At 41.4% G+C, this 14,085-nt stretch overlaps 1 protein-coding gene across 2 annotated transcripts in view; it reads left to right on the top strand.

The window, feature by feature from the left end:
* Positions 1 to 14,085, top strand: part of TMC8 (transmembrane channel like 8) — a 136,013-nt gene that overhangs the window by 45,752 nt on the left and 76,176 nt on the right. The window contains exons 6-7 of one of the 2 annotated variants that reach the window (XM_085617501.1): positions 9,034 to 9,140; positions 11,996 to 12,135. In XM_085617501.1, the coding sequence (XP_085473627.1) occupies positions 9,034 to 9,140; positions 11,996 to 12,135 (247 nt within the window). Of the gene's footprint in view, positions 1 to 9,030; positions 9,141 to 11,995; positions 12,136 to 14,085 lie in introns of both variants that reach the window. The other variant, XM_085617500.1, reaches the window with a different exon arrangement.

Below are 14,085 nucleotides of genomic sequence, written 5' to 3'. Positions count from 1 at the left end.
CTGATACATTCTGAAATATTTGTACAGTTAATTTACAGGTATTAAAATGTTGTGCGTTAGAAAAAAATGACAGCATATCCTTTCTCATGCCCTGTTCACCAGCAAGATTATCACACAGTTCACTTTACAGAATCTTCTCACTTTGCAGGGAGAGAAAGTAAACACCAATCTCTATGTTAAATGAGTAAGCAGCACTTTGTCAGAGACCTACTATGACTTCAGACCTCTATCTTTGAAGCACAGCAAATGTGACAAAATAAAACAAAATGTAAAGGTATCTTTATTGCCCATTCACCTTCTGAAGTCGAGAATGGTTATTATGGGAGAGCTGAAGAACCCACACCCCTACTTCCAGTGCCTATGTGGGAGCCAGGTTCACCAACATTTTGGTGAGGATCGTGCCAAATCATGTGTATCACATCGAGGCCAGATATCCTCCATGGCCTGTGGGATTCAATTTCAAATTAAAAAAAAGGACAACAAACGCACTATCCAAGCCTTTTGAATTATGCATAATCTACAAAAGTATTCATTTCGTATAGGACCTACAAACCAGCTGACCTATCTTGATCACAGGTGGCGCGGGGGAGCAAACCCTGAAAAATGTGGAGGACTAATTACTCCAGACAGTATGTGATGATGGAACTTTGTCATAGGAGAGAAGTCAGGAAGTTATACACCCTTGTTTGAATGGGAATAGTTCTATTTTACAATCAAAGCCGGAGTACTAACGTTGCTGGATCTATTTTTACAAGCAATGAGCTTGTCTTTGGTGATTTCAGAGGCTTTCTGTTTTACACTATATCACCACACCCATGTTCAGGTTAAATGTGCGAGGAAAAAGCACATATTCTTGTCAGTGAGAAATCAAATGAAAAATAAAAGTTTTACTTTAGGGCATAATTTCTGCTTCCAGTCTTTACACAAACTCTGTACAATCACTTTCTAATTTGCTTTAAGTCATAATTGAGGCAGAACGATGATGCATGCATCAGGGATTCATGAGTCCCATCTACAAAGCAGAGGCGATGGCCCATCCTTCCTGGCACCCAGCTACAAGTGGAAGAGTCACCTGCCAGAGTGTTCATTGGCTCAGCAAGAGGCCCATATATAGGTACACTTTGATGTATGCAAACAAACAAATGTATAGTTTATATTGCTCCTGTATATATATATATATATATATATATATATATATATATAAACCATACATTCATGTCTAGCTATTTTTTTGCCTGTCATTGTAAAGGCACCAGTGAATTTCTGCCATGCAGTAAACAGATATTAAGGGATGCAAAGATTGCTTTAACAAGATTTGCGCTCTCATGGTACCATTCTTTACGTATAGATTTGATCAAATTAATATAACTGATGACGTGTCACGTTAAAGGCATGTATACATGGAACCCTAAAGACACCGTGGGATAGGAGTTCAGTTTTTATCCAGGGATCTCGGAGGCTTGTGATCATATTTCATTTTAATTAGTGCTATGAAGTTGTTACTGATTGTGCGTGTACAAACAACAATAAATAAATATTAGTACACATAGAAATGTGAAAAGACGTTTTGGAAGGGAGTTTACTTATGGTAAAGTCAAATGTAACTCTTCCACATACCACGTGGAAATGTATCTTTTTTTTTTTTTCTTTAAGTTTGAGTTTATTGAAACCATAAAGACATTACAGTATGCAATCAAAAATCAGTAAGAGAACATAAGTAACCATAATATATATAATGAAGGATAAAGAATGTACTGGTTACAATAAACACAGCATCCTAGAATAAAAAGAGGAAAAAGAGGAGTGGGCGGGAAACAATATAAATGTAATTGGAAAGAATTCGAAACAAAATTCTTACAGTAAAGTAGAGCATTGCATGTAATTAAAACACTAAAAAAAAAGATATGATTATATAATTGCACGAGTATAATATGTAAAACGGCATTAAATTATTCGACAAAAAGACAAAGAAACAAATACAGGGCGGTTTACGGACATCATCCGACATTCTCACAATAGTAGTAATTGAGGTGTTTGAGGTGGCGGAAGCAGATAAATATGTAGAGAGAGGGAGCCATAGCAAATCTCTTTTAATTGCTAATGATACAGGGGTAACATAATTAGTATCAAGTCTATGATGAAAGCAGAGGGCATTCCACCAGGCTCTGTAAGTAATTTTATCTGCATGTTTCCAATTGGAGGTGATTAAATGTAAGGCTATGGCAAGTAACAAATCAATTAACTGAAAATGTGATGGGGATTGAGGCCAAGAAGGGGATAAAGAACCTAGGAAAATATTTGAGAGGGAAAAGGGAAGCTTAGTGTTAAATATTTTGTTAATTTGAAACCAAACCAAAAGCCAAAAATTGTCAATATTGGGGCATTCAAATAACATGTGTTTCAAATCAGCCCTTAAACATGGACAGGACCAGCATTGTGATGAGGTAGTAGAGGAAAAGGAAGCGTAATTTGCAGGTGAATATAGTGAACGCTGATACACAAAATAAAGAGTTTGAGTAGTGTTAGCCGCCCGTGAGGTTTTGTGGATTTTTGACCATAATTTATCCCACAAAGAAACTGACCAGCATTGCGATAGGTCCCTTTCCCATGCCAATTCAGCCTTCGTTTTGCAACTTACCGAAGAAGATAATAGCCATTTGTAAAGGGACGATGCAGAAGGGGAGGTATTTAATAATGGAAATAATGTAGAACATGCTATAGGGAGGTCAGGAGAAGGTGGAAGTGAAGAAAGATATTGATGGAGAGAAGGGAGTAGAAGATCATATTGCTTCTTAAAAGAGTTAGGAAGGGCAAAGGTAGCTCTAAGGTCTGAGAAAGATAAGGGTTTGTTACCAGACAGGAGTTGGGAAATCCATACCAGTCCTTTAGATTGCCATGTTTTCCAATAGAAAGCACGATTTTTAATACGCAACGATTTATTGTGCCAGATAGATTGTTGACAAAGTGAAATAAGCGAAAGATAAGAAGATGGCAGAAGAGGAGCTAAGAGTTTATGTGTATAAGAAACGACAGAATGACGCAAAGAAGAGGTATTAGCAGAGAAAGCAAGGGATTCGAGGAAGCTGAAGGGAGAGATGAAGAATTTTTCTATACGCAGCCAAATCGGAGGATAGGTAGGAGAGTCAGGAGAAAGCCAGCAAGAGGCTTGTTTTAGAGAAAACGCATAGTGGTAAGATTTAAAGTCAGGAAACTTAAGTCCGCCATTTGATTTATCCTTCTTAAGAGTCGATAAAGCTATCCGAGAGGGTTTGCCCTTCCAAAGAAATTTTAATAAAATGTGATCTATTTTCTTAAAATAATAGCCTGGAATATGTACAGGAATCATTGAAAGAGAGTATAAAATAATGGGAGCAAGCATCATCTTAATAGAATCTAACCTACCCCACCAAGAGAGAAAAAGAGGGTGCCATTTAATAATTGAATCACGTAGTTTCTTAGTAATATAATCAAAATTCTGTTTCAAAGTTTCCGAAATAGTTGAGGAAAACCATAATCCTAAATATTTCAATTTTGAGGGTTGCCAGGAAAAACCAGTTTGAATAAAATAGTGTTTGAGACACAAGACATTAAGGGGCAGAACTTCACACTTATCTCGATTTAGGCGATTACCTGAGAGAGAAAAGAGGGGAGAGAAGTGTCTGGATTGGAACAATATAAAAGAATATCGTCTGCATAAACAGACATTTTGACTTGATGGGAGCCCAAATGAAAACCAGTAATTTGAGTATCCTGCCTAATTTTAGTGAGAAAAGGTTCTAACGCAACTACAAATAAGAGGGGTGATAGGGGGCAGCCCTGACGTACACCCCTGGAGAGAGAAAAATAGTCGGAGACCTTACCGTTAGCAAAAATAGACGCTTTGGGACCAGAATATAAGAGAGAAATCAAGGAAATTAATTTAGGAGGGAACCCTATCCAATTGAGTGCATGGAACATAAAGTCCCAACCAATCCTATTGAAGGCTTTTTCAGCGTCCAAAGCTATGGCAGCAAGCGCGTAATTTATGGAAGGGGCCTTGCTGATAATATTGAAAAAGACTATAGAATTATCAGAGAATAAACAACCTTTAACAACGCCCGATTGTTCCGGTCCAAGAAGTTCAGGCAAGACTGGATCAATACGTAAGGCAAGAATTTTAGCGAAAATTTTGTAATCTGTATTAACTAAAGATATAGGGCGATAGTTTTTACAAGAGGAAGGGTCCTTGCCTTCCTTAGGAATTAAGCAAATCATAGCGTCTTGAAAGGTGCCTTAAGACGATCCACTCTCAATAAAAGAGGTAAATAAGAGAAGAAGTTGTAGGAGAAGAAGCTTCGAAAAATGCTCATAAAATTCAATGGTAAACCCATCAGGGCCAGGGGTCTTACCTCGTCGCAGAACCGATACAGCATGGGAAATTTCTGTCAATGTGATATCTACTTGCAGCGAATCAAAGTCAATGTGTTGTGAAGGAGGGGGACTTATGGATTGAAAGTAAGAAGATAGATCAGAATGAAGTGGTTGAGTCTCTGGAGTGTAAAGATTTGTATAAAAGGTGACAAATTCAGTTAAAATTTCTTCATCTCTAAGAAGAGTGTCGCCATTAGAATTAGTTAGAGAATCTATCCTAATTCTGTCCCGACGTGTTTTTTAAGTAATTAGCCAATAATTTCCCCATTTTATTCTGACCCCCATAGTAACGAGCACTACTCTTCAGAAGATAAGATGAGGCCGCTTCCGTGGATAGTTTATTAAAAGTAATCTTAGCGGTAATAAGATCTTTCAAAGAAGGTTCAGAATAAGAATGATAATAAGCATATTCTAGTTTTTTAATTTGGGCAAGCAATTGAGCCGAGTGTTTCTCAAAACGTTTTTTCTTCTGAGAAACAAAATTGATAATGAAGCCTCTGGCAGCCGCCTTGAAAGAATCCCAAATTATAACAGGAGAAGAATCACGAGTTGTGTTTATGCTAAAAAATTCGGAAGCAAAAGAACTAAATTGGCTAGAGAAATTAGGATCCAGAAGCAATGAATTATTAAAACGCCAATGTCCAGTAGACGGGCTATAAGGAAGTAGGTCAAAATCAACAGAGACCGGGGCATGATCTGAAATTAAAATGGACCCTATCTCGGAGTGAAGTACATGCTGCGTTAAAGATTTACTTAAAAAGAGGTAATCAATGCGAGATTGTGATTTGTGAGGGGGAGAGAAAAAGCTGTATTCTCGAAGATCAGGATGGCACAATCTCCAAACATCAACTAAAGATTTTTGAGAAATGGCAGAAGTAAATTGTGAGTGCATTTTATTATTAACAAATCTGACTGGGGAATTCCTATCCAAAATGGGATCACAAATTTGATTACAGTCACCGCCAAAAACAATATAATCATCATCCAATGAAAATAACTTATTAGAGATTTGCAACCAAAACATATTATCAACAGAGACTGGAGCATAAACATTAAAGAAAATCAACGGTATTTTATCAATAAGTAATTTGACAATAACCCAATGACCTTCAGAGTCAATTTCCTGAGAAGTAACCAAGACATTAAACTTTTTGTGAGAGAGAATAAGAACACCATTCTTCTTACCCAAAGCTGGGGAAGAAAATACATTGCCCACCCAACATTTCTTTAATTTAGACGCTTCAGCATCAGATAGGTGGGTTTCTTGAAGAAAAGCAACATCAGTTTTTAATCTAGCTAAATGGGATAAAACTCGTTGTCTTTTAATAGGGTTGTTCAATCCCGTAATGTTCCATGTAGTAACTCTGAACTTGACCGAATATGAATAAAATCATTAAACCATGAACACACAATGCGAGAAACAGTTATAAACTTAAAACAAGTAAGTAAGTGAGAATTCGGGAGCGTACTAACAAGAAGGTAAAAGAGGAAAAGATAAAAGACAAGAACATTAAGAAGCTCAATTGGAGAAGAAAACAATGACCAAGAAGTAAAAATTTGCGAATAATCAAATGCATTAAGGAGAAGGAAATAAACAACACTCAGAAAAAAAGAAGGGGAAATGTGCAAAAAGGAAGGGACGAAAGGGATGAGGAACAACAAAAGGACAGAAAGATGGGAGGATAACATACCTATATGAAAAGGGACCAAATTAACATGAGGGAGGGTGTGGCACCACATGGAATGGACGACACAATCAGGGTCAGCCAAGCGAAAGACCGGGAAGACATCATGAAAGAAGAATAATGACGCTGCAGGAGGGAAGCAAAACAAGACGTTAAAATCATGTTAATGAAATAAGAACAACAATGATAGCTAAATAGGACAGTAAACAGATTTACAAGAATAAGTTCTATTAAGAATAACAGAGGACAGAATGAAAACAAGGAAAGAGAGGTAATAAATTGCTTAACAATATAATAAGTGAGCAAGACTCAATCAAACTCAAACAGCAGAATCAATGAACAACAAAATCAACCATTAACCTCTTCAGTGCCCATGACGAGATAGTCTCGTCATGGAGCACGGTTGCGCTGTGCCCATGACGAGACTATCTCGTCATGAACCCCACCCACTAGTGCAACGCCCGGCACAGTAGGGGGAAATGGCGTGGCACTGAAGGGGTTAAAAGAAGAAGAGGGGCGTGAGGAGTCCATTGCAGATGGCTTGCAGGAGTTAATAAAGCTTTGTAGACGCATAGGGTCATCATATGTGGTCGTTCTGTTGTTATAGGTGACCTTAAAAAGACAAGGATGAAACAGACCATATCTGGCACCGATGGAACGAATATCCGCTCGCATATTTAAAAAAGCCTTTCGCCGGTTAGCAGTAGCCTTAGCATAATCTTGTGCAAAGAAGAGAGAGGAGCTGGACCATGTAAGCCTTGGAGAAGCTTTGACCGCTGAAAGTACTTTCAATAAGTCCGTGTATTCTAAAAAGTATAGAATAACTCCTCTTGTTTTTTGGGGCGATGAAGAACTTGATGGAGTGCGACCTAACCAATGTGCTCGTTGAATATTAAGTAACGTTCCCTCTGGCATGTGAAGTAGTTTAGGAAGAAAAGACTTGAAAAAAGCCAACGAGTCATTCCCTTCAAGGCCCTCCTCCAGGCCGTAAATACGTAAATTATTTCGCCTGTTGTGGTTTTCCAAATCCTCAACCTGTTGCTGGAGCGTGGAGATTTGAGAATGAAGGTGAGAGGCGCCGGCATAGGTCTCTCCGTTAAAGAGGAAACATTCTGTTCAACTGATGAGACTCTTGTTTCAAGTTGAGACCAATTATCCGTCAGGACCTGCAATTTAGTATTAGTCTCTTCCATGAAAGGTCTAAGAGCCCTAATTTCTTCCAATAATAATTCCATTGACACCGGCAATGTGGACTTTGGAGAAGACGGGGGGTCCTTTTTAAGACGTTTAGTGTTGGATTTCCCCGAAGCTGCAGGAGAGGGCTCCATTGGTAAACTCGTAGAGGAGAATGCCAAAGAATCTTCAAGCCTGGACAACTCAGACAAAATCGTAGAATTTTTGACAAAATTGTTCCTAGACTGGGACGATGAAATGTGTATTGGCTTTGTTCTGCCCATAAATCACAGTAGCATACTTCGCGCCAGAGCGAAAGTGCGCATAAGTGAGGCGTCGGCAAAGCAGAATATGAGTCTGAGAGGCACTGTAAGTCCAAAATGTTGATACTCCGTGTAATTTGACTTTGCTGAACAATATACAATTGAGGAAATGCAGCGCTAGGTAATATAATTGCAGAAAATTGCAGGTTAATGTGAGCACAAAAGAACAAGGCAGTCCTAAAATTAGGAGCACCACAGATCAAAGGAACGTTGTAGGGATGGTAGAAGAGCACAAAAATGGCCGCTGCAGGGATTGTTGTGAGGAATCTTCAGACAGGAATCTGCTCACCAAGCAGATCATAAGACTGCAGTATTAACTGCTCAAAAAGGCATTGGAATTAAAGCTCCAGCGTAGATGTAAATAAAAATTAGCGTCACAAGAAAGGGGGCAGTGTTTCAATATTGCTGCAGCATCATTCCACAATAACGCGCGTTCGCGCGATAAATTCAAAATGGCGGCCGCAATAAAAACGAGCCGCAAAAGAACTCACCACAGAGTAAAAAAGCAAGTTGGCCATCAGAAAGAAAGTCCTTAAGAGCCTCCAAGCCCGCCTGAAGTCTTCATGGGCCCAGGCATGCCTTCAAAAAGCCCGCATGCTGCCTCCGAACACCGAGTCTCCCGATCGGATCGCGGTGCTTCACCCGCGTCCGTCCATCCGGCTCGGGTGCCAAGCCACGCCCACCGGAAATGTATCTTTTAAGTGACACAAACTACCACATTTAAAACAAAGGCGATGTAAACTCAGTCACCATATTTATAATATATGTGTTTCAATTGCAGGTTTTGAGTTTATTTGTATAAAGTGATAACGCTCATGTCAAAGATGGCGTTCAGTGTGTCTCCCTTGCCACGTGTAGACATGCTAATGCACCTAACACATTCCCAAGCTCTACCCAGCCATTGCCTCTGATAATACCTGAAGGTCCCAAGGTTGAGAAGGGTTCCCTCGTCTTCCTGAGCTGCCCTGTCCTCACTTTCCTCCTCTTCAGTTCTCAATAAAGAGGGATGCCTTCCCACCAGATTTAATGAAGCCTCGTGCATGAATATTTGAGGAGGCACGGGCCCCACGCCCCACCAGTAAAACATGACCAAGTATTAAAATCCCAGGGACCCTTTGATCTTCAAGCTTGAACCAAACAAATGAATTCCCAGGGATCCCCGGTGCTAAGTATACTGCCTGGCCAGGGCTCCGAAAGAGCAGCTTTACAGACCTCGGCCTGCCCAGCGCCTCACACTTTATTAGTGGCCCAACCCACTATTCCGGGTATTTCAAAGTGCAAGTGTAGTGATACCTGCTGTGGCACACCTTTCTGCTTCTGCTTGTGTATCCTATGACTTTACTGCAGTACAGTATACCTTGTGCTACCAGTGTCCTTGTGACCAACTCTTGTCAACACTGCTGACTCCTTGACTGCTCCTGCGTGTTCCTTCTCTCCAGAAGATGCCACACTCGCTGGATGGGACCCCCAATGCATGAATGCAAGTGCAAAGGATCCGAGAAGCGACACAGGCGTGTACACATACTTTGTGCATCTCTTCACTGGAAAGGTAAGATGGTGTTGTGTGCTGCTGATTCTAAGCACTGGAGTGTGGGAAATGGAGAAGCCGAAAGAAAGACAAGAGGGAGGCTCTGAAAGTGGTACCTAGGGTGAGAGGGTCTCAGTGCCCGACCTTCCAGGCTTTGGCAGTTTTCAATGGAAGTACCCTTTTTAGCCCACTATGATTTGACGACTCGCTTTCTCCTGTCAACCAGTGGTCAAAATGCAAACGTCATGTCCACCAGATAAGGCAAAAGAATATTAGGATTTCTTGCTGCTTCTCGAAAATTACCTTCTTATCGAACAACTCCCTTGCACAATACTTATTTATTTATTTATTTATAAAGTTTTATATAGCGCGAACAAGATCCTGAAGGATATCAGAGCGCTTTACAAAGGAAGGAGGGAAGGACATAAATCCAATATTGACAACAGTAAGAATATACAACAGGAATTCTCGCCTAAATCCCAGACAAATAAACGCCTTAATCCCAGAACAAAAGAATCAAGGAGAATAGTACAATAAACGAGTAAGTAGCGTAGTAAGAAAGGAGGTAAACAATGCGGAAAAAGGAGCATAGATTCAAAATTGCCATCAAGTAGGAATATACAAAAGGAATACTCGCCTGTTTCCCAGTACAAGTGATTCACAGAGAATAAGAAAAACAAGAATATCAAGGGCTGCAAAGGGGGATGTAGAATGCGGTAAAGAGGGTGCAATGGTTGTAGGAACAGAGATTTCGAGCAAGTGATCCAAGCACAAATTAGGGTAAATATGTGTTCATAAGGAATCTTTTCGGCTTCCAGTTTGAAAGCAGACGTTGAAGAGATTCTGCGTACTTCCTGTGGGAGAGAGTTCCAAATCCTTGGGGCTGCGCCAGAGAAGGCTCGGAGACCGGTTCTCTTTTTCCTAAGGATGGGTGGTTTCAGGAGGAGAGTGATAGGGCTACTTGATGCTCTTCCACCGCAGGATAATTCAAGCTTTGGCGCTAGGTACCTGGGAGTTTTGAAATGCAGGGCTTTGCGCGCTAGAACGGCAATCTTTAACTGAGTTTGAGCTTCATAAGGCAACCATTTTAGGATTGAGGATTTGTGCTCACTTCGTTTGGTACCAGTGACCAGTCTGGCTGCCGTGTTCAGTGAGGCCCTTAAGGGGGCCAGGGTGTATTTGGGAGGGCCGCAGAGCATCGCACTGCCATAGTCCAGCCTCGGCAGGACCAGAGCTTGTACCACCTGCTTGAAGTCCTTTTGTGGAAGGAATGGCTTGATGTTGCTGAGTGTCTTCATCAAGAGGTTAGCTCCCTTACACACATTGCTAATATGATTTTTCATATTCAGATGTTTGTCCCGGGTGATTCCAAGAGATTTGGCTGAATCTATGATGAGAGGGGTGCAATTGAAGGCAGTAAGGTGATTCAACCAAGAGTCTAGCTTTGGGATGTGGTTCGGAGGAGAGATGAAAAGGAATTCAGTTTTGGAGGTGTTGAGCAGTAGATGGCTCTCCGATAACCAATATTGCATAGTATTTAGGGTAGTGTTGAGTGAGATGATGTTGTCCGGGGATGAGATTTTCAGATAAAGTTGTGTGTCATCCGCGTACATATGGAAGAGTATGTTCGTGGAATTTAGAGAATTAGCTAGAGGTTCAAAGAAAAGGTTAAAGAGGATAGGAGATAGGGCAGACCCTTGGGGGACACCCATGAGTACAGGAGAGGGCTGGGAGAGGGAGTGGTTTGCCTTGATTCTTTGTGATCTGTGGTGGAGGAAGGACGAGAACCATTGTAACACCAGACCAGAGAAACCCATCCTGTTCTTCACAATAGATAGGAGATTGTCATGATTAACTGTGTCGAAAGCAGAAGAAAGGTCAAGGAGGATAAGGAGGCAGGAATCATTTTTGTCAAGCATTTTTTAAGATGTCATCCGTCAATACACAGTAACAAGTGTCATAGACCGCTTATGGGTGGGTGCAGACTGCCACTAAATGGCAGCAGCAGGGTTGGTGTGAGTACCCTGATGGGTATTGGGACATGGGCGAGAAATGGCACAGAATGTGACCAGGGGATGTGGAACATTTGACAGGGGCAGGAATTAGACTTTTTGAGTTTATGAGGAAAGATATGCTTTCAATCAATCAATCAATCATGGAATTTATATCGCGCACTACTCACCCGGAAGGGTCTCAAGGCGCTTGGGGAAGGGGGTCTGCTACTGCTCGAACAGCCAGGTCTTGAGCTGTTTCCTGAAGGCCAGGTGGTCCTGGGTCAGCCGCAATACTGGGTCCTGGGTCAGCTTTGCAATACTTATAGGACTTTAAAGTCTATTTTTAATGGAAATGCATGTGCGACAGAGACTTTTCAGATTTGGATTGTATTAGCATTGGGCAAACTTAAAGAGTGCAATGCCCAGAATAACTTGGATCACATTTAAACAAGTTTTGAGTTCTGGGAACTATGTCTCCACATCCTCCTGCCATCCAGATTTTCATGTCAGCCTGTTACCTCTACAGGTATGGGCCAGCCCCAGCCGCATCTACAAGGCATAGCTCAGTGGGTCTTATACCTTCTTCAGAGGGGTGTGTGTTACTTGCATGTCACAGGCTCGAATATGGGCAAGTTCAACTTAGTCCTTCATCCTTCAGAAGTCGAGGAACTGATTATCACGTAATTGGGTAATAATAACTACAACTGCAGCACGAATGGAGAATTTAGTTTGTGGCATGAGAGACAGTAAGGGTAAATGGTTAATGTGTTTGTGTATAAGTGTTCGTGTGTGTGTCAAATAGTCTCATGCTCCCTCTCAAACAGAGCCCCCATCTTGTGTTGTCATTTTCTGATGTGTATTTGTTGTGTGATCCCACAACAGGGATTCCTGGAGGCTTCCTACTTCTTCTATGGACATTACCAGCAGAGAGAGGCGGCCAGCTCCAGCTTCAGCATCGGCCTGGCCTACCTGCTGAGCATCCTGGCCTACCTCCTGCTCTGCTTTGCCTGGATTACAAGACAGTGAGTTCACGAGAATGGGTCTGTGGCATCACTATGGGATATTTCTGGCTCGGCTGTCAAATCTTTGGAGCTAGACGCCTGCTCCCATGTTACATTCAGAGTGCATCATATGATCTCACTTACGAGAAATGGTGGGAGTTGCACAATGCTCCATTCCCCAGAAGCCATTCTGGGGCTTTCTTTCTTTCTTTCTTTTTTTACAAATTGTTGTTTTTGGGTGTGTTATTCAAATTAGTTTTAAAAAGTGAACCACAAGTCCACCCAGCGTGCACGAAGCTGTTAAAAAAATGCCTGTGACAGAAATATGTGGGCCTGGGTGACAAGGGGCTTCTGGTAACGCTAGTGAAATGGTCTGATTATTTACCGGTAATCTTCATTACTCTTAGTCCTACTCGTCCTCATCCCAGGCATCACTTGATTATGTTTGTCCCCACTTTAGGAAGGAACAAAAACAGGAAATGCTAGTCGAAAACCACACCCGCCCCAGGTGGGAGCTATTGAAGGACTAGTATGCCCTCAGCACTTCCTGTAATACCAAGCCATGCTAAAGGCCTACATTATGTGATGACTGGGACGAGAACGAGAGGACTAAGAGTGATGAAGATTACCAGCCAGTAATCTGGCCATTACCTCAACGTCCCTTGTCCTTCTCACAGTCATCACTTGATGAGGATACCCAAGTTAACAAGGCCTCTGACAACAGAAAGCCTCCTTGACTTCACTAACTTCCCTTCCTCTCCTTCATTTTTCTTTCTTTATATATGTGTACATCTAACATACACTATTAAATGCAGAACATACTAACACAGGGATATAATGTGACACTTAGTGGTTTAATGAGATTCATGAAAACAAATAAAAAAACAACATATAATTGAAGGCAACAAATTCATTTAGATTTCGCAGATTGCAAGCCCTCAACACCGAACCCTTTCCCTTCATGGCTAATGCTCTGCAGTTGATAGTGTCTAATAAACGTGTGTTCACATGCCCAAGTTCCAGCTCTGCTTATTTCCTCTAGTGAAACCACTGTAAATTGTGCCCATGAGGCCGCCAGCAGAACTTTGAAATAGATGGTCTTTCTTGGAGGCAGAGGTCCAAATACGGAACGCTGAACTTCCCGCAGAACTTCAGAAAAATCTTCTTTGAAAGTTGAAGGTTTTGGGAAGCAGAAACACTCTGCTTAAGCGATCGGCCTCTACATTGTTTTCCCCTCTGATATGAATTGCTGAAATTAACATAAGATGTTCCTCCCCCCAAACTCCCAGCGTGCGTACTACTTTGTTGAGAGAATGAGAATGCGTGCCTCCCTGGTGATTTAGCTATGCAACTGTTACTGTATTGGGTCTTCCCAAGATATTTCACTTCTTGAGAAAAGGTTGGATCTTTTGGAGGGCTCTATACACTTCTGTTAGCTCTCTCCAATTTGAGGATCTGGCAGCTTTTATCCAGTTCCATTCCCCTTGTACTGCAGGCTCCTCCAGGGTTGCTCCCCAACCCCTCTTGCTTGCTTCTGTTGTTGGAACCCTTGGCTGAGGGAGATGCATTGGGACTCCACAGAGTAAATTCTTTAGTTCCATCCACCACTGCTGACTCCCCTTGAATTCCAGAGTAAGAGGAATAACTGTTTCCAAATTCTGGCCCACAATCTGCAGATGCTTGTTCAGGTGCCATGAAAGAGGACAGAGATGCAATCTTGCCCAAATCACTGTGAATACAAAGGAAGCCATATGGCCTTGAATCTGAATCCTGTTTCTTATCAGAACGTTTTTTGATGACAAAGGGTAACCAACAAGTGTTGAAGTCGCAACATTCTTTCCTGTGGAAGAAATACCTTGTCCAAGTCTGTGCGGAACCTTTCTCCTATAAATGCCTTTTTCTGGAGTCATGTGACATTTGGGAAGATTTAATAGAAAACCGTGGTTGTTTACCATAATAATGGTCTCTTGT

This window comes from Triturus cristatus, chromosome 7, assembly GCF_964204655.1.
Source record: "Triturus cristatus chromosome 7, aTriCri1.1, whole genome shotgun sequence".
Classification (NCBI taxonomy): domain Eukaryota; kingdom Metazoa; phylum Chordata; class Amphibia; order Caudata; family Salamandridae; genus Triturus; species Triturus cristatus.
Note: the sequence above shows the minus strand (reverse complement) of the source record. Positions and strands in the feature narration are given on the sequence as shown.